This window comes from Anneissia japonica, unplaced genomic scaffold (genome assembly GCF_011630105.1).
Source record: "Anneissia japonica isolate Jap-2015-1 unplaced genomic scaffold, ASM1163010v1 scaffold1696_len571195_cov180, whole genome shotgun sequence".
NCBI lineage: Eukaryota > Metazoa > Echinodermata > Crinoidea > Comatulida > Comatulidae > Anneissia > Anneissia japonica.
This window is the reverse complement of record NW_022695941.1, coordinates 291,526-312,366: the sequence shown is the minus strand read 5'-3', so window position 1 is coordinate 312,366 and position 20,841 is coordinate 291,526. Positions and strand designations below refer to the sequence as shown.

General features: G+C 34.3%; 4 protein-coding genes across 8 annotated transcripts in view; 3 read left to right on the top strand and 1 right to left on the bottom strand.

Moving 5' to 3' along the window:
* Window positions 1-1,296, bottom strand: part of LOC117101637 — a 33,114-nt gene extending 31,818 nt beyond the window's left edge. The window contains exons 1-2 of one of the 5 annotated variants that reach the window (XM_033241649.1): window positions 1,063-1,296; window positions 186-272 (exon numbers count right to left, since the gene is read on the bottom strand). The gene's annotated coding sequence lies outside the window, so the exon portion shown is untranslated. Of the gene's footprint in view, window positions 1-185; window positions 273-745; window positions 902-922; window positions 1,031-1,062 lie in introns of those variants that run through there. The other 4 variants (XM_033241646.1, XM_033241644.1, XM_033241647.1 and 1 more) reach the window with 4 other exon arrangements.
* A 114-nt stretch (window positions 1,297-1,410) lies between these two features.
* Window positions 1,411-11,976, top strand: LOC117101638 (E3 ubiquitin-protein ligase SIAH1-like). The gene is made up of 5 exons (XM_033241653.1): window positions 1,411-1,467; window positions 2,519-2,724; window positions 3,001-3,240; window positions 4,941-5,133; window positions 5,772-11,976. The coding sequence occupies exons 2-5, from the start codon at window positions 2,529-2,531 to the stop codon at window positions 5,947-5,949; spliced, it is 807 nt and encodes a 268-aa protein (XP_033097544.1). The 5' UTR covers window positions 1,411-1,467; window positions 2,519-2,528; the 3' UTR covers window positions 5,950-11,976.
* A 290-nt stretch (window positions 11,977-12,266) lies between these two features.
* Window positions 12,267-13,674, top strand: LOC117101639 (elongation of very long chain fatty acids protein 6-like). The gene has a single exon (XM_033241654.1). It carries the CDS (start codon window positions 12,559-12,561, stop codon window positions 13,351-13,353), a length of 795 nt encoding a protein of 264 aa, XP_033097545.1. The 5' UTR covers window positions 12,267-12,558; the 3' UTR covers window positions 13,354-13,674.
* Window positions 13,675-15,696: 2,022 nt separating this feature from the next.
* LOC117101651 (protein FAM199X-B-like) lies at window positions 15,697-20,750 on the top strand. Its single transcript, XM_033241685.1, has 8 exons — window positions 15,697-15,914; window positions 16,374-16,427; window positions 16,680-16,876; window positions 17,546-17,711; window positions 18,522-18,673; window positions 18,805-18,965; window positions 19,780-19,890; window positions 20,442-20,750. The coding sequence occupies exons 1-8, from the start codon at window positions 15,880-15,882 to the stop codon at window positions 20,496-20,498; spliced, it is 933 nt and encodes a 310-aa protein (XP_033097576.1). The 5' UTR covers window positions 15,697-15,879; the 3' UTR covers window positions 20,499-20,750.
* Window positions 20,751-20,841: the final 91 nt, after the last annotated feature.

The following is a 20,841-nucleotide window of genomic DNA, read 5'->3' as shown; positions in this document are numbered from 1 at the left end:
AGACCTCTGTCGTCTGATGCCACTATGAAGTCGTCGGACTAAAACTATCAATTTGGTACCCCTTCCACCAAAGTTAAGGGCTCATAGATGTACCACTAAATCCTTTCTTTTACCTCTTGGACTACTGTACCACGAGTTTTTGTGATATTTTACTACCTTTTTCATATAATTGTTTCGTTGCTTACCTTGTTCTGTTTGGTAGTGTTTCTCTTTTTCCAAACATTGGAATTTGCTTGTTGTTTTATGTTATTGGTAAAACCTATTCAACACTCCTATGATTTGAAGAAAAAATAAGTTTATTCAAAGAACCATTCATAAAAAAGATACATATATTTTTCCGAATAAAAAGATCTGCAGTTTTGTTGCAAAAGTACTATGATGATCATCACTCAATCGTACACTCACTTGCACTTTGCGGTCAAAGAATATATCCAAGGTGATGCTTTTAAATTAGAAAATCATGCCTGATTAATTGTATTACGAGGACATAAATGTAAATAAAAGCATTGTATCACTGTCTTGGATCGAACGTAGGCCAGCCACTAGGCCTTCGACTGATTATATTACGATGTTTCGATGGTTCCATCAAATTCAGCTGTGTCGAACAAAATGTAATTTAAGAACAATTTCTCTTAATAATTGTATCATCATGGATAGAGCAGAAAATATAATGGAATACCGAGTTATTAATAATATATATAACTTACGAAAAATAATCGTTCTAATTTTTTTTTCTTCCAACTACCTTTAATTAAGTACTCACTATACAGAAGAAGAGGCTCATCTTGTGAGCTGCTTAGGTGATTCGAAATCTCCTTAGCCTAGATCACATCACTTTATTGATGAAAAAGGCAAATAAAAATTAAATATCCGACGCAAAACTAAAGCGTATTCCAACTAAAAGCTATAGATTATAACTAACATGCAATATCATTTCACCTGTCGGTTTCCACGACCCTTAAAAAAACAAACATGTTCTGACTCCATTCGTATTTTTTTCTTGACACTCCAGTAACCACTCATTGAATACTATTTTTTGACGAACGCCAAATCAAGCCCTACCATTTATATCGAGGGGGTGTGTAATCCCCTAATTCCGTACAGTTCACAAGAGAAAGCAGGAAATTTGAGATCAATCTAAGGTATTATTAATGTTAAACACAAAGCAAAGTACTTTGATTGTAATTTTTAGTCAAGTAGTGCATTGTTATTGAGGAATGCATCAAGAACTGCGTTTTCTTCTAATAAAATATCGTATTTTCTTGTTACCAAAATGATCATTTCTGTGACGTCTTTTCACCTGATCGTCGACAACGTCCCTGAACCATCTTCACAGTACGATCTTTTGGTGGTCCAACTCGATCAATGTAATGTAAATTATACAATGAAATTTGTTATTTATTATTTCAGCTATACGTGTAGAAGGGCGATAATAACAAGCAAGAATTTTGATGATCGCTTAAATAGGTAAGTAATAATTCCCTCAAAACCTTATAAATGTAAAATTTTGAAGTATACCAAAAGTAGATAAATGTATAAGGGACAATTATTTATTAATTGGTGTTAGTATCTATGACTTGATTATACGATAAAACCATTAACTTACAGTGCTAATTTACAACATCCATCAAGCTCAGAACGCAAAAATTGTTCGAGGAAAAGGAGGTGATGTACACTCTGTCTCCTCTACCTCGAGAGTTTCGATGGACCCACCCTAACAATAATTTTAGCCTAGGCCTAGCATATAATGTGGTATTGTAATTACCCACAGCTCTATGTTATCCACATCGAAGACATTTTTGAAGGTAAAATGAGGCTATAACTTTGTTTAAAGTAAAATAGTCACACGATAATTTCTGATGTTGATTTTTACACATTCCAATTCCATCTGAAATTCCTGCCTAGACATAGGCCTAGGACCTAGCATAGGAGCCTGTATAGCACATAGACCTGGGCCTTTAGGCCTTAGCTAGCCTGCTATTATTAGTACTGTACTATTCGTCTAGGACAGGCCTATATAGCGCTGTAGTGTAGGACAAATGTGTGTTTCCTTTTATTTATTTTAGGTTTGTATGAAAATACAATGAACCACAAGCTCCAAATTCTAAATTTATAAATGTAAAAAAAATTACTTGATGAAATTCTGGTTACAGAATTAATACAAAGCAACAACAACACATTTATTTCATGATTTCAGACTTGTTTTCAGCTGAAATGGACAGCATTCTATATACCTGTAGCTAGGTCTCCATATATACTGTGTATTGTAATTTTGAGGTGGCATATACCTTCTTGAAATAAATTGTAGGCAAATTGGCAACTGTAGCTATTATTGATGCAAACCTTCAAACTGTGAAAAGAGGCTATAAACTACACTGCCCGTTTAAAATTTATATGATTCTCGTAATGATAAAAAGGTGTTGTGTTGACAACGAAAAAAGTAAGAAAGATTAATTTTGCTGTGGTAAAAAACATCATTAGCAAGTCAATAATAATTCAATTTATACTTTAAATTCAGGTTATGAACCATGAGTCGACAAGCAGTAAGTGGCAAGGCTCGGAGCCACACACCGACCACTAACCAGGACCTAGCAAGTCTCTTTGAATGTCCAGTTTGTTTTGATTATGTCTTGCCACCAATCCTTCAGTGTCAGAGTGGTCATCTTGTTTGCTCAACCTGCAGGCCAAAATTGAGTTGCTGTCCAACATGTAGAGGTCCTTTAGGTAAGTAGAGGATGACCAAAAAAAAAAATGATTAACAAATTAATCAACATCATATTTGTTTTTAAATTTCAAATTTACTCATGTTATCATGTTGTATAATATCAACATTGTCAATTGATTATTAAAGTTTTGGTTATAAATACAGTAATAGAGTACATGATAGTAAATTTGCTGTGGGGTGGTGATATCAGTAATAAGTATAAATCTACACTTAGGTTCATAGTATGTATTCGGTACTAAAGTTTGCCATTTGTTATTTTCTTTCACGCCTCACAGGAAGTATAAGAAATTTAGCTATGGAAAAAGTTGCACAAACAGTAATGTTTCCCTGCAAGTATGCTTCATCGGGTTGCTTGGCAACCATGCCACACACAGAGAAGCCAGATCATGAAGAAGCGTGTGAATTTAGGCCATATTCCTGCCCATGTCCAGGTGCTTCATGCAAATGGCAGGGCTCTTTAGAACAGGTTATGCCACATCTTATGCATTCACATAAAAGCATCACAACGTTGCAAGGTACGTCAGTTCATTGGTATACCATATATTTTTCAAGTAGTATTATAAGCCCATGCTCGAGTATAAGACCATTTCCTAATTTAGGATTTATTTCGGATTCAAGCCTTCATTCAAGGCTAAGAGAAAGGTTCGAGGCTCTATTTTGAGGCTCTCTACATGTGTAGACACTGTAAGGAGAGGAGTTATATATTTTCATTCCCCACTAATAGCACTTGGCTGGGAGTATTCAGACAGAACTGTATTTTACTACACATTAGGCTGGAGAGTCATAGGTCATTACCATGATACTAAAAAGCCAATGATGCTTTTGTTCTTTGACACATGCTTATTGTTGCAACATTTAGGTGGTTACAAGGGTAAAGCCCTGCCCAGACTATCACATTTTATATGACAAAAATATGTGACATGCCTAAATATGGTCATGATGACATCACATCATGACCATATATAGGCACATCATGACTATATATGGGCATACAACAGGTTTTTTTTCCCAAGTAAAATTTGATAGTCTGGACAGAGCTTAACATTTGTTACAATTACATATCAAACTTATGCAATCTGAATACATTATAAGATTGATGATCGTGTTATGCACTTGTCAATTGTACTCCCCCACCCCCCCCTCCAGATGCGGGCCTAGTAGGAACTTAGCCGGGGATGTAATTTCCAGAATGGTTACAGTACATGCATGTGGAAGTCCCGGCCACCTCCCGGCAATGCGGGACATCGTTTTAACATACATCCCCGGGTAAGTCCCTCCATTTACCGTCATAGTTCTGGTAAAATTCCCTCTTAATAAATGATTGGATGATAAAACCTACTTGAAGGTCTAGCCTATGTTTGAATCGGAAAAGCATGTGATGAGAGCTAGGCCTGATGGAAGCACTACGCATGCATATCACTAAGCAGATTTCCATGGAAGTTTGGAAAAGTGCGAAAAAAAAAGGAGTGTATTGACAGATTGGTCATAGAAAAAGAAAATAATTGATTGATTGATTTAACTGATTGATAGAATTTAATTATGCAATATCAAAACAGAAATTAGGCCTAAATAAGGAAATGAATACATGTAGTAGAAACAGATTTCCTTACCTTGGCTCATGTACTGGCGCATTTTTGATGCAAACTAGGTCAAATTAACAGTTCACAAATTTTCACACAACACACTCTCGTGCTGCCACCTTGGTCCTCGGCGTTGTGTGGTTGGAGGTTGAAATTTCATTATGTAATTTTTACCGTGATCTATAAAAAATGATGGCCAACCATGATGGTTGGCCTAAAGTACCGGTAGGCGATTCTTTAATTACCAGAACACACGGTTAGTTGCTGACTGAATGCCTAGGGGCTAGTGTAGGCTAGGTAGGACCAGACCTGGTTTGACAGCACTAGGCCTAGCCCAGGCCTACACACCCAAAACTGCTACTATAACTTGTAAAATTCCCGGCCCTTCCAAGGGCAAATTTTAAGTACGTCCCGGCACTACGGGGACACAACTACAGTATGTGTACATCCCCGTCTCAGTCCCGGTTAGTGCCCCACTATGGCCCGGGTCTGGGAGCCGAGACTGCAATTGACAAGTGCATTACTCTTACTTATATTCCTTTAATATGTAATGATTCATTCCAATTTCTAATTTGTTTATAAATTACAAAACTTTGTAATATAGAATTTAAACACCAAAATAATCTTTTTTTTAGGTGAAGATATAGTATTCTTAGCTACAGACATAAACCTACCTGGAGCAGTTGACTGGGTTATGATGCAGTCATGCTTTGGCCATCATTTTATGCTAGTGCTTGAAAAACAAGAAAAATATGACGGTCTACAGCAGTTCTTTGCAATAGTTCAACTCATAGGCTCACGAAAACAAGCAGAGAGTTTTGCATACAGGTGAATTGATATTGATATAAGAATTTTGGAACCACTGTATGTAGTCATCAGTACCATCATTATCAATTCATTACCATCATTATTACCAACATCATTATTATTATCATTATTATCATCATCATCATCATCATCATCATCGTCAACATTATCATTATTATTACCATCATTGTCATTAACATCATTATCATTAACAGCATCATTGTCATTAACATCATAATCACCATCTTCATCGTAATCAAGAGCCTTGATTTGATTTAATTTATTTTGAAATAGCCATAAAATACTGCACATACAAAGATATAAAAAAGGCAAAAAAGTTGCTAAATTTGAAAAATAATAAACTGGATAAAACAAGGATAACACAAAAAGTTTAAAAACAATTTAAACTTATTCCATTGTGGTCCTTTGATAAAATATAAATAAAAGAATTTGATTTAATCCACAAACATACAAATTATGCACAACTCATAAGGCTCTGTCTGCATCATCAAAAACATGTTGAAGAGACTGTTTCCTAATTATTAATAGCCTATTAATTTTCATAATTATCACATTTTTAGCAGTAATGATCATCTTTTTTTTTTTAATTTGGAGCAAGAAAATTATCTTTTTTCTTTGTTTTTGTACCCATAAATTAGATTGGAATTAAATGGTCATCGACGACGATTATCCTGGGAGGCCACGCCTCGATCCATCCACGAAGGAGTACAGGCAGCGATCATGAACAGTGACTGTTTGGTGTTTGATTCTAGTATTGCTCAGCTCTTTGCAGAAAATGGAAACCTTGGAATCAACGTAACTATTTCCATGTGCTGATCAATGTCTCTGTGTTGTTGTATACTTTATTTATATTTTCTTTAGAGTAGGGTTCCCGGGTGAAGTAATAAGACAAGCGGCTTCATGGTACAGTCTATTCTAGAATTATGCACATTGAAAGGGGGGGGCCTAGACTGTGGTATGTATATAGTTACCTCAAAACAATGTCATACATTGTTTACCACAGTGCTTTATAGGAGAATTGAGGTATCTTCTTGTAAGTTATCTTTCCCAAGAAATAATGTTTTTCTTTGCATCACTTTATGACATGGGGGATGCAATAATTTCTGTAACTAAGGCATAATGCTACACGTCTACACTGCTAAGCAGTGTTTATCCCTGTGGTGTCTCTAATGGGCATGGGGATGCATGCTTCCTTAAAAAATATTGTTCACTTAAAAAAAAAAAAAAATACTTGCTGTGCAAAAAAATGACACTCAGGTAGTTAAAAAGCACCTCATATCACCCCATATTCCAGCTAGCACTATCTCATTTTTCCTTCGTTCAGCCATCAGCTTCCCTTCATTGGCCCCACCCAATGGCAGCACTTAGTTTTAGCATGTGGTTAGCCTAACATTCATTACTTTGCATGAGCAAACTTATTATCTGGTTTGCCATGCCTCTTCCCTTCATCAGCCCCACCCAATGGTAGCACTCCTAGATATGCCATTTTGTTAGCCTAACATTCATTACTTTGCATGAGCAAACTTATTATCTGCTTTGCCATGCCTCTTCCCTTCATCAGCCCCACCCAATGGTAGCACTCCTAGATATGCCATTTGGTTAGCCTAACATTCATTACTTTGCATAAGCAAACTTATTATCTGCATTGCCATCCCCCTTACCTCCCAAGCACATATTGCAGTCAAAATTAGGTGACATATTTAAGGATAAATGCCGTAAAAATGCTTGTAATGTAAGAATTGTCTTGTATATAGAATAAATTTAGAGGAGTGAAATGATTTGCTGAGTTCTGAGGAAAAGAATTGATGAAACTGTCAAAATTGTACTGTATGTGGCTGAGCAAAAATAGCAAGAAAAAAAAATTATGATTGATAATGATAATTATGATGATGAGCTTAAGTAATTAAGCTTATCTCAGGTTATTTTCTTTACTCCTATTCAGGTTTTTTTTATCCAAGTGTATTTATATTGTCAGAATAATATATGCTGTCTGTAAATAAAGGCGACTGGTTTTGAAACATCATAAACAATATGATTTTCAAAACAAATTATTAAATTGTTTCCTTTAATTATCGAATTTTCTATTGAGTAAAAAATTATTAGATTATTCAGTTAGAAATGTGATGTGGAAGGGATATTTTTTTATTATATTTTATTCACGCAAATTATCTGATAGTTGGTAGCATGCTCAACGGAGTATAATAATGCATTATGCCACATAAACATTTATGTCAACTTTCAATACAGTACATTGATGGGTTGAGGTAACCAATCCTATGTATATTTCTGTCTTTTATTGCTATAAATAAATTAAGGGTCAGTGCTTTGCAGCCATAAAATATATTGGTGATCCTACAAAATATTTTTAACCACAGACATACAGAAACATGTTATGTTGTGATGTCCGAGTTTTTATCTAAAATAATTGAGAAGATGCATTAATATAGGAACATACCCTGTGACTGGTTGTTAAGTGTGGGTGTGGCAAGATCTATTGGATTGGTTTTCCTAAACTCTTTTAAGTTTTAGAGGTCTTGCCATACCCATATGTTATGTCAGTATCTGATTTTGATTTTCAGGGATTAACACACGTAAAACAAATTTCAAAATTTATTATGAATAATATCTTTATTGTATCAAGCAATTGAATAAATCTTGATATACCTAAAGTTTTATACAAAATTATTTATCAGGAAGTATAGTAAAAACTTGAGTTAAATTCCTTACTGTATGTGTATATTTTACTCCATAACCAACCACATGCGATACTGATTTTAGAAACATTTGTATTATTCAGTATATAATGTCAATACTGATTTTGTGTCAAGTCACCTGTATTAATTATAAAACTATTAGCGTATTTAGCAGTTAGCAAGATTCAATACTCTGTGCACATGCTGGAATCAATGACTATTTGGTACAGGGTACATTAAGAATCGTGGCTGATTAACAGATTTGCTGCCATGGGCGACAATACTCATCTTACTGGGTGGGGCAGATAAGCAATGGACTGGTATACTTTATTATGTATTATGACAATAATCACACCCATATAAGGCAATTCACACAAATTTTCACTTAAAATTTGATAAATGTGAATAGAGCCAAACACACTGGGGCAGCAGCATAAGCTTTGTCCACACTCTCAAATTTTATGTGACAAATGTGATATGCCCGTATTTGGGTGTAATGTGACATCATCATGCCCATATATAGGCACATGACACCAATTTGTCACTTAGAATTTGATAGTGTAAGCAGAGCTTCAAGAAAGCACATAGGGCCTACAGTAATATATTTGAGATGTTTGATGTTTTATTATTTGCAGTTGGCTAATATTTCTACATGGTAGCACCCTTTAAAACTTGTCGTGGCAAATGGGAAAGCTTTGTCATGCATTGCCCCGTGGCAGCAAATGTGTTAACACTATATAATTATCAGTTTTATATAATGCTATATTTCATAAAATAATATTTGGAAGGATAAAAAAATTGTTTTTATTTGAAAAATGTTGATCAAATCTATCTGGATACTGATAGCCTCAGAATTATTCCAGCATTTGCAGTTTTTCATCATTTTTGCCTGGAATATGCAAATTAGGCCCATGGAGAGTAACCATCCACCGACAACACAATTTGGTTTGCTATTGCATCTTTGTTTCGTAATAGAATATAACTTCGTATGATTGAATTGTGTTAATTACCATTATCCAAATTGACTGGTTCCCTCTTAAATACCATTGCTTTTCTTTAAAAAAAAATATATACTTAAAATATGAAGAATTAAACAATTATTATATTTTGTATGCATTTTTGATTTTGTAAAATGAGTAAATTATTTGAAAAAATATTAAAATATACTTAACAATATTGGTTTTTAAATACATATTTGGCTCTAATGCACTTTAGCACTCCAGCTACTATGTGAAATCTTAATTCGTAATTTCCACAAACATGGCTTTAGACACTCTACCTATGTGTACGCATCTTTGATGCTAGACTAAATGTATAGTACGATCCATGATATGTGATGTGAAAACAGACGGGCAAAGCGTGACCCGACAGTGATTTTTTTTTGTTTTTGCGGCCTGCGAAATTGAGTTAAAAACCCTATGTGTGCAGCCCACCAACCATCTTTGGCTAGAAAACACCTTGTTTTTGTATGGCCCGATACTGATTATCAGTAAAAAGTAATATTAAAACTCGGTATAAAAGCAGTGCAAGAAGTTTTTTGTTTGGAAGCACACTGGAAATATCAAAGTGTGGGTGTGGCCCTCTGTGTTAAAACAAAAACTCACTTTGGCTCTCTGACCATTTTTATGCCTGAGCTAGAACAAGCACTGGAAAACATGATTTTGCGTAGTTAATTGCTACAATTTCTGCATGATTTGTGGTGATTTTTGGATGAGGAAGTATAGCAAGATGTTGTTTCGAATGCCTACGATGCAAATGATTTAACAAAAAAGTACTAAAGTGCATTAGTGCTGCCAAATATTCTTCACAGAAAAATAGTGAATTTTTTGGCAAATGTCATTGAATGCATTTAACAATTTGCTATTATGTCTGCTTTAAAGTTAGTGTACAGGGCAACCTGTAATGCGTAATTTATTATCCTAGATACATAAGTTGTGATCCCTACAATACATGTCGAAAAGTACTGTTGAGTTCTCTGTACATAAACAGACTTTTTGACTTGTATTGTATGTGGTTATTGTGATACATTTTCAGGGCACAGAGATGTGTATATTATTACTGTATAAACAATGGTTTATGTAAAGTAGGTCATGTATATTAGACAATTGGGAATGAAGTAGTAAATAAGGTCAATTGTATGCATGTTCAGGGCACAGTTGACTCAACATTAAGTACAGTAATCCCAACAGAATGAATTATTATTATTATTTTTTTTAAATTTATTTTCAATTTAATGCAGAAATTTAAATACATAACTCTGCTGCCAATTGACTTCACATCTGAATGCATCTCATTTTGAAATAATATTTTAGTTTCAATGTACAATTTTGAATAGTTGCATATAAATTTCATTGTCTTATTGATACAGGTCTCCCTCCACTTATGGACCATTTCTGGTTTCTATGGTCTTTATCAGATTTGGTCTCTTATTAGAATAATAAAGAGAAGACATTTCTTAATTTAAGACCACAGAAAATTGGCCTTTAATTGGAGGGAGGCCTGTAGTTTGTTAGAGACATTCAGTCTGCTACTGCTTACTTGACTTCAATTTAGTTACCACCTTCAGGATTTTTCAAATGTGGCTTAGGTCCAACTGCAGACATGTTTGTTGCCTTGAAGTTGTTATTTAATCTTCAGTGCACCCTTTCCTCTTCTTTATTTCATATGTAGCTGCAAAAAATAGTGTAAATATAATTTACTTGGTCTTTAAATTGGTTGGATAGAATTAATTTTTGATACATTTTTAGGGCAATATCTAATTTATCATACATTTTTCAAACCATGCGATTGAAGTTTCCTTGTGTTCATAGTGCAAATCACAACATGTTGTTGGAACAAGACAACCCTCCAGTTTTATAGATATAACACTTTCAGTATCACTAAAAATATCAAAATTTAATGTATTGTTATGACAAACAGAATATACTTTATCATAGTTTTATCAAGTAAACCAATTGTTTACACAGATCCAAAAAAGTTTAAATTTGTTTTTTACGTTTGTGTTAGTACTTGTAGATTTATTATATAAGATATTATAATACATGTGTCTGTATTATTCAGTAATATTTATTATTCATACAAGAAAGAAATTTTGCCTTTATAATATTATTTACTGATATTCAATTTCATATTCATGATACTGTACCAATTCTATGCATTGGCCTACAGCCATAGCTCAAACTTCAGAGATGTTGTAAATTTCTCTGCTCATGCTTAAAAACATACTGTCTGTTTGTGATAAACCCTTTAAAATATTATTAAATGTTTGAATTACCAGCATATTGAAGCCAGGCTCTGGAGGAAAACAATTTTCTGATATGCTGTACAGCTGATCTTTCTAATACACGAAAAGGGTGTTTGACAGAAAACTCAGAAATGGTTAATAAATATTTTAAAATTCGGGGAAATTTTTTCCCTGTTTTTAAATATTCAAAAATCTATATCTCATTAACCGCTCTCAACTTTTTCATAAAACACAATTTTTGTGTCTTAAGGCCTATTCATACTATCAAATATTTTTTGACAGAAACATGAGACTTGCCTAAATATGGTCCTAATGACATCACATCAAGACCCTATATAGGCATATAAAATGTTTCCTCTGGTGCCTGGCTTTAATTTATTAGCTTTCAATAAAGAAATTCTGAGAAAAAAAATGCTTCACCAAGAAATAATAATACTGTTCCTACATTCTTTATATCCTCAGCTGGTAACGTTAACAGTTTTTGTAGAAGTAAAATGACCAATTCTGGCAAAAATTGCTTCAATATGTGGCTCATTGGAAGTTGATAATTAATTATTTAAGTAATTCAATATTTTAATTGATTTTTAAAAGGTTTTTGCCCAATTAATCACAGACTGTATATCCTTAAAACCATGCTCCATAGGAAAAATCATGTTATGTTGTATAACTCATTTTTCTGAGACACAAAAATTGTTTTTTCTCTGGAACCTGGCTTTAATGATAACAAAACAAAAATATTGTGTCGTAGTTAATCGTAATTGCTTATGGCGGTGGGAATATGCCATGGCGTTTTTGTAAGGAATTGTAAGTATTTTGTTTATAATAATCAATTACGTTTGTAGACATGATGGAATGAACTTGTTGAAAGTTTAGAATAAATTGATTATCAATGGCATAAATTGAAAATCATCTCAAGAGTTTTTTTGAGTTGTGAATTTAATTTGTTCCTTATTCATTTCATTCATCTCAAGAGTTTTTGAGTTGTGAATTTAATTTGTTCCTTATTCATTTAAGTCAATATTCTATTCACATTTTATTCCCCAATTTGACAATAAGACTGCATAAACGATAACCATTTGATTTTCCTGAATGTCAAAAATTAAACAAGTTTATTTGAATCTAACTTTGTGCACTCATTTAATTAGCGCCCTCATATCAAATTTAGGGGAATGCCCTCTGTCCCCACTTGCCGTGCACGCCTGTGTCGTCAAGGGTTATGTGTTATCGGTGAATCTATCGCGGTAACATTACATGGCGTGGTGATAATCTTGACTTGATCTGAACTCTGTGTTTCGAATAATGTACTGTTTAGTAATGATTATCTTTTGTATGCTAATTGCTCTGTAGAACGACCGGGATAATATTATCACCAGATTGTGCACAATCCAGTTTCAATAGGCCTAAATCATTGGAATATCACCTGTTTCCGACGATTAGAGTAACCGTTTAGTTTAGCAATCCACGTGCTGTTCCTTCAAAGCAAGTGTAATGTGGGCTGGAAACACGCCTCAGGACCTGTTCGTATTCGAAAAACAGTTTGATACACTGGCCTGGAGAAAATGGTTGGAACAAAACTGGACTTACAGTATTTTGATCGCTGCTATCTACATTCCAGCAGTTTTCACCGGAATAAACATCATGAAAGACCGTCGACCATTCAATGTACGGTATCCATTGATTTTTTGGAATATTCTCCTCGGAATCTTCAGTATTGCTGGAGCTTGTAGGTCAGTTCCAGTGATGATAAATGTTCTCATTCACGATGGTTGGTATCAGTCCGTTTGCGATTCTAAATACTTCTGGCCTGAGTACAGCGGCATTTGGTCAGTATTATTTGTGCTCTCCAAGGTACCAGAGCTTGGTGACAGCGTGTTCATAATCTTGAAGAAACAGAAGATGCAGCTACTACACTGGTATCACCATGCCACTGTCCTCATTTGTGTCTTTTACTTGTACAGCTTCCACACGTCGATCGCTTGTTGGTTCGGGACGATGAACTATTTCGTACACTCACTTATGTATCCATATTTTGCTGTCAGGGCAGCAGGAATTCGCCTGCCACGACCTCTAGCGATGGTAATTACGACTCTACAAGTTGTCCAGATGGTTGTTGGCTTGTACATCTCGCTCTATGTGGGTGTAATATATTTTTATGACGGCCGATGTGACGTATATACAGGACAGATCATCTATTCAACAATTATGTATTTCACATATATGATTCTATTTACGAATTTGTTTTACAAAAGCTACATTCGTAAGCCTAAGCCAAAGGCAGAATAATTAAGCAGGGAATCGTAGGGGTCGACAAGTCCTATCGTCATACCCAGGCAAAAGTATCGGTATGGCACTATCTATCAACCGATGATAGGTAAATGTACCTGATGAATGAGCTTTCACAACTTTAAAAGTCAATGAAGAAAAAGTTTAATTGTATGTTTCAATTTCAGCCAAATAATAATAATATGGATGATGTCAAAGATGAATGGCCTTTCATAGTCCCAGTTGGACTTTAAATAAAAATTGGGCCTGGTCTAATTGTAGTGTGACATCATTGCAACATTTTTATATGGGCTATGGAAAATAAATATCATTTTGTAATTTCATTATATGTTTGCTGTACTTTTTTTTTATCATGCTGTAAAGAGATGTTTTACACTCCATACATCAAATTGACAACTTAATTTTTCACTACAATATTTAGTAACCTGCCAATAATTTAATTCAATTAAGAGTTAAAGATCAGGGGTTGTTTACCTTGTTCAAAATACCGTATTTCATGAACGGATTTATCGTTCGTCATCGTTCATCACATCGTTCATCGTCGTTTATCAACGTTTTTCATCATTCATCATAATTGTTGATTGGTTCATTATCATTCATAATTGTTTATCGTCTTCCACTACCGTTCACCATCTTCAAGTCGTGCACCATCGCTTATAGTATTTCACCATCGCATCGTTTATCATCGTTAACCATTGTTCATGTTCTCATTCTTCATCGTCGTTTATCATTGTTCATCGTTCAGCAGTGTATATCATCCAGGGGAGGATGTATAGGATTTGGCGGTGGGGGGTGGGGGTGCGTGCAAGGGCGCATCTGTTTTGAAAGGTGGGGGACGTTTCGTGGAAATAGTACATGTAGATGACTGGAAATGACACTTTTATATAATATTCATCTTCATCACATAGTCAAAATGAAGCGCCAACAAATTCTTTTATCAGCTATTTTCGGCAGCCATAGGCCTAGAGATCTAATTACAATGTTTTATGTACTGTATACTATAGAAAATAAAACTTAAAAACAGTCTTTGATGTATTTGCTTTACCAATTTTTCACGCTTTTTCTCATACTTCTCAAATTAAAGGCACGCGCAATATCGAGTCGTGTATTAGGTAATTCAGATTTTTTTTTTGGGCAGAAGCGCTCTTTCGTTAAAACCTGGGTCATTCATGTAGGCATTTCAGGCATCTTTTTAACTTACGAAATTGCATTGCGGACGAAAAGTGAGGGGAACCAATCCCTTTTAAAAATATGTGGGAGGGTGAACGTGTCCTTTGCCCCAATGATCTGCGCCCATGGATGCATGAGAATCCACGCCACCCACAGCCCCAAAATGTTTGGGGTTGAGGTGGGAAAATTCAATAATCAAAACAATAATTCATGTTAATATAAACAATTTAGGGGGTGCGATCGCACCGTCTGCACTCCGCCCCCTACACCTTCCCCCGTCATCTTTTCTTTTTTTAAATTGTTAATCATCCTACCATCGTTCGTTTATCATTATTTATACCTTAGCTTACCCTTCCATCAACATTTCATCATTCATCGGCGTTCATTATCATTCTGTTTGTCCCCTCAAGGGAGGGGAGACAGTACAGCAGTGCAAAACACTGGGGCCCGGGGCTATTATATTAGGGGCCCATTCGGTAGGCCTTGATCAAAAAGTACAACTTAAAAAAATGATGGTTGTACAGTATTGGATAGCTGATAGAATTTGTCTGGTTATTTTCTGGTTTATCAAACAATTTTGAACACAATGTAAGTTATTTACTTATGGGGTATGTAGAGCCTATGACGATAAATAGAATTAGGCCTAATTAATATGATGGTTTTTTTTTTTGTTTTTTTGTTTTAAATAATTACCAACATTATTGGAGTGGAGTTGAATAGCTCAGTGGTTAAGGTGCTTGCCTCTGATCCGAATGTCCTGGGTTCAATTCCTGTCACGACAGGAATTTTTCTCGCAACAAAAACTCGACTGCCAAAGCCTCATAAAGAGACTTCTGATAAAAGCATCACATTATTTCATTTATTTAAGAGGGCCCTAAATATCAGCCGACCTTGTTGGATAAGCTGGAAGGGTCACCCTCTATAAATATGGTTTTAAAAAAAAATACATTTTATGCGTTATTTAAAAAATGATGTTCGCTCATTTTATAACATTGGCGGTATAACCATAGAGAAAATAGAACAGTTTCTATTTTCTCTATTGGTATAACATACATTCAATCAATGGGCGGTGTGCCATACCAGAGCTCTGAGTTGCGGGAATTATTTCCAAAACTCTATCATACGTCCCTGGTGATTAGCAGGATACCAGCCACGTTCGTTGGCAGTAACCAATCAAAATGTGTGTGTGGAAAAAAAAGTGTCGATACTGTGGGACGTAGACACAACAAGCTGTCCATGTGTACAGTTCTACCGGCGAACGAAGAATACTCTTTGGACAAGTCTGGTTGGTCTTTCTCTTCGATATTCTTTGTTTTTATATTATAACTTATAAGTGGTGTCATAAATACTATAGGTATGATTGCGGAATATCTGACGGCAATATCTACAAGGTAATTTAGTGTTTTAACTTTCTAGGCCCAATTGAACTACTGTTAGAAATTTTCTATCGCAGTCCGATTTTGCAATCTGTCCACCATGTTTTCTTTCGCAACCAGGAACCGGCAAAATGGTACCGTACGGTAGGCCTAAACACGAACCGAAAAGCTTTATTATATTAATTTCAATCGGTATCTAATACATAGCTGCCAGGTACATGAATGATAGGTACTCGTTTTTATTGAATATGAAGGCGTCAAGTCGTAGAATGTGCAACCACTCCAGTTAGGCTAGGCCTGTTTGGTTTGGTGGATAACATCTGAACTGAGTGATTGTAGCAGACTTGCCGCTTTGCTGGGTGAGCGTAGGCATAGATCTGTGACTTTTGGTAGACATCACTCTCCATAATAAATGGAACGTGTTTTTTCCCCGATCTGTAATTATGTTTTTGTGTGTGTGTGTTTTTTTTTCAGCCCATGGAATAATGATCATTTTTATGATTTTGAAGCATCTGGAAATGATAACAGGTAAGAACCTATAAATTATAACATTTGCAGATCAAAATGTGTCTTAAGGTTTATTTTGAATGACATTTGCAACCACAAAATTCAGTCAGCAGGGTTTTCTTGTGCCATTGAAATACAGTGTAGCATGCATTATTTTGGTTATGCATAGCTACCAAGTTTTGTGCATCTTGCCCAAAAATCTCAAGCCTTTTGTGAAATCTCACCCTTTTTCCAATAACTTGACCTATTATTAACTCTATATTCATTTTTCAGTTTGAATTATTATAATGACTTGAAGCTCACTTCAAGAGGGACCAGCAGACGTTCCTCGGAGTGCAGTGACAGGGAATCTGAGTTGTTTTGCACAGACAGCTGGTTCACGGATTATGACAGTGTTGTTACCTCGGCTGAGAGCTTGCCAGATATAACATTAGTGAACAGTTATCTTGATGATTCTGATGGTTACCAAGGTTTGTTATGTTAATTATGATATATAAAGATACATATAAAAATTGGATTGAATTACGGTATATAATGTAATATATAAAATAATGATAAGGATAATTAATAATATGAAAAATTGATGAGACATCAAAAAATTTTCAAGTCACAGTTGTGTACAATTATTTATAATATATAATGCTTTGTATTATAGACAACCATGTGATCAAAAACCATCATTATCTTGATGATTCTGATGGTTACCAAGGTTTGTTAAGTTAATTATGATACATATAAAGATATATATAAAATTTGGATCGAATTACGGTATATAATATAATATAATATAATATATAAAATAATGATAAGGATGATTAATAATATGAAAAATTGATGAGACATCCAAAAATTTTCAAGTCACAGTTGTGTACAATTATTTATAATATATAATGCTTTGTATTATAGCCAACCATGACCAACAGGTGGATTAAAACATACTGTACTTGCAAGAATTATAGCATGATAGTTTTGTGCTGAACTCAGAGTTATTGGCAAAAAACTACCTTACCAAGTTATTGAAAAATATTGCGTCCTCAAATTTATTAAACAAAATTCATCAAGTTTGCTTAATTCATATGCACACAAAATTATTCTTATATTTACATATTAAATTTTAATTATTCATATTTTCTTCAAAGGCTTGGAGTCTCCCAATGTAAGCTTCTGTGAAACTGATGATGATGATGATGATGACGATAGATCTTCACTCAACTCTGATGATGAAGATGAAGCTGAGGATGAGTATGATGATGATATTTATCCCAGCCCGAAGAAAAGCAAAAGGAATTTATATGATGTCACATGGTAATTGTGTACTTGAATAATTAAAAAAAAAAATCCATTTTCTTATATTTCTAATAGTGCAGCCCAATTTAAATGACTCAATGACAAAACATGCTGTTCCTTCTTAACTAATGGAATTAGATAAATGCTGTAATTTATAAACACACAATGATTTACTTTATAGTTAATCCATAAAATGGCTTCAAGTAGATACTAGATGTAATGTTTGTTTTTATTTATTGTTACCAATAAATTGTGTTACCATTTGGCAGCAGTGTAGCTATGGTGGGCGGGGCCACCCAGCCTTGAAGTTTTCCACCCATTCTAAAGCTAATTTCATGGCCTTCCACCTACCTTTATTAACCTACTTTTCCATCCTCAAAATCCACTCTTATTATCCACCCTTAGTTTTCTACAGCTACAACCTTGCATTTTGATACCTGCTTATTATTATTTAAATGATATAATTTCAGCAATTTTAATTCAAAAATGATAATCACTTACTTATTCATGGAAGCATTTTCATATTGCGTAAAATGACTAGAAGAAATCCATAATATCAAATAAATGATAATGAAAACCACAAGATAGAAAAAGCCCCTAACTTCATATATAATGTTAACTAAGCTGATATTTATTAGTTGACTTTTTCATACTCAAAGGTGTGTAGTGTAAATCTTGTCTGTTCTGGTCTGTGTGTGATTGGATATTCATCATTTATTTATTGATTTTTATTGATTTTTTAATGTTTTTTTTATTGATTTTTATTGATTTTTTAATGGTTTTTTTTTTACAATTTTATCCATAACTCCACCTTTCTTTTCTCTTTAGGAGTGAGATGTCCAAAGAAGAACATATCAGAACAATAGAGGAACTCATATCACTTATTTCAGAGAAGATGAATTTGAGAGATCAATTAGAAATTATTCGTATTATCAATCCGAAAGCGCAGGTTTCACCAACTGCAAACGAATTTATCATTGGTGAGGATGCTACAGTTCATAATTTTTTTTCTTAAAATTCAGCAAACATAATACTTTAACCTTCTACAAAATACCAAGAGAACAGAACAAAATAACCTTTGACATATATATAATTTTTTTTGCCTTTTTAGAACTGGAGTGGCTAACAGATGAGAAGCTGCATAGAATTCGAGACTACATCACACAAACATCAAAACTCAGCAAGTCGGAGTCATCAAAGGAAGATAATGATGAGGAGGCAGATGAAAAGTGCTCAACAAAGAGTACATCAAGCAAGCGTAGGAAATCTAAGGTGAGGTGAAATAAGAACATGTTTCACACAAGCTGATTCAGCTTAGCTACTAGCTTCAGCTAGCAGCTTCAAAATACAGTAGAACCCCTCTCTATTAAGGGGACACCTTTGGGACCAAAAAAGGAGTTGGCAGTAGTGTTAAAAAAATATACTTTCTCTTATTTCATGGCCAAGAAAGTTTCCCCTTAATAGGGGTGTTCCAAAGGAGGGGGTTCTGCTGTATTTGCTTATTCACTAACATTTCTGTTCAAATTTGCCTCACGAGTCCATCCATATTTGAGTCAATGTGTTCAACAAGACATTTCATAGTCCAACGAGACATGTAACGTTCAAACAAGACATTTTACAATCAAACAATGCATTTAATAGTCAGACATGTAAAAGTCCAACAAAACATGTATAATAGTCCAGAAAAACACACCGCTTTTTTACAAGACATGTAACATTCAAACAAAGCATTTGGTAGTCTAAAGCTGGGAACTCGCTGCATCATAAGACGATCGTACAACCACTAGCTGACGAATCCAACTTCGTTGCCTGTGAGCACTAGACGACGTGACAGAGTCTGCTGATTGTCGGTGGCAGTTTTAATGGATCATTAAAAATGATCCAAATTGCACTTGTGTCGCTATCCATAGTATCGCGTTGGCTGAGGCCTTTTGGTGCAGTGAGTGTCCGGCTTAATGCATATAACAGTTCAAACATATAAGAAGTCTTACAAAGACATGTACCAGTCCAACATGACATGTAACAACCACATAACTAAATATTGTCCATATGAAATTTTAAATGTATATGTAAATTTTTCTCTTAGAGAAGTGCTAGAGAAAGAAGACAGCAAATGAGAGCGCAAATGTTACGGCAGTGGAAGGATAATAAACAAGCTGTGAAAGAGAAAAAGAGCGGACTCTTTAGAAATGAAAAGGTTTGTCTAAATAAGTTCTCATTGGATCCCTTAATAATCAGCCTTATCAGTAAACCAAGGCATCTAATGTAACCATAAACCGTGACTGTAGAGATGTACATTAAAATCTCGAATTAATCTAGTTAATGATAACAATGGTATTTTAGTTTGTCTAATATACCTGTTTGTAAAAATTGTTAATGAAAATATATGAATATATTTTAGCTCCGATGAGGACCTCTAGAAACACTTGGCTGATTGATTAATAGATCTGTTATGTATGGGTGGCTGTTAAAGGCCAATATACTCTACTGTCTCTATACTGCCCTCATCAGAGCTTTCGAGATTACAAGAACTTGTTTAAATAGGTGAAGGGCCTTGTATATCAGCCTAGCTACAAGTGTTACCCTCTTTTAAGATAGTTGAAATTAAATACATAAACATAGGTGGTGGATTTTTTGTGGCCTTATGAAAATGATTTTTTTTTTGTATGAATTTCATCCAATCTGTGTATTTATTATTCACTAATGATGGTGTTCCTAAATTTGTAAATTCTTTGTTATATTTTACAGGTTCTCTCTGTAGAAAGGGTTCAGGATGACTGTGAGGAAGTTGATATATTGGGCTGACATTACAGCATGTGTATACCGCCCTCTACTTCTACACAGAAAAATTAATGAATGCATATTATTCTCATCACAACATAATTGTGTTCTTTCTTTCTTCACCAAGTTTAGATTCAGAAACTTTATTTTCAAAGTAAACAGATATAATTGCAAACAGTTAATTTGCACTATTTTTGAATAATGAATTTATATATTTAAACCCCATTCCCAGCAAAATTTCAGTTATTAAGAAAAATCTGATTTTTATATATGTTATAAAGATATATATATATATATATATATATATATATAGGAAAATCAGGAGTAGCTGCTTGGCAAAGTGTAGATATATATCAAATAAAACTCA

Bases quoted from the DNA above. Each gene is read 5' to 3' on its own strand.
- LOC117101638 (XM_033241653.1), top strand. From the start codon at position 2,529: ATGAGTCGACAAGCAGTAAGTGGCAAGGCTCGGAGCCACACACCGACC. The intron at 2,725-3,000 runs GTAAGTAGAGGA...CACGCCTCACAG, and splicing joins AACATGTAGAGGTCCTTTAG to GAAGTATAAGAAATTTAGCT. The intron at 5,134-5,771 runs GTGAATTGATAT...CCCATAAATTAG, and splicing joins GCAGAGAGTTTTGCATACAG to ATTGGAATTAAATGGTCATC.
- LOC117101639 (XM_033241654.1), top strand. From the start codon at position 12,559: ATGTGGGCTGGAAACACGCCTCAGGACCTGTTCGTATTCGAAAAACAG.
- LOC117101651 (XM_033241685.1), top strand. From the start codon at position 15,880: ATGATTGCGGAATATCTGACGGCAATATCTACAAG. The intron at 16,428-16,679 runs GTAAGAACCTAT...TTCATTTTTCAG, and splicing joins GCATCTGGAAATGATAACAG to TTTGAATTATTATAATGACT. The intron at 18,674-18,804 runs GTGAGGATGCTA...TTGCCTTTTTAG, and splicing joins TGCAAACGAATTTATCATTG to AACTGGAGTGGCTAACAGAT.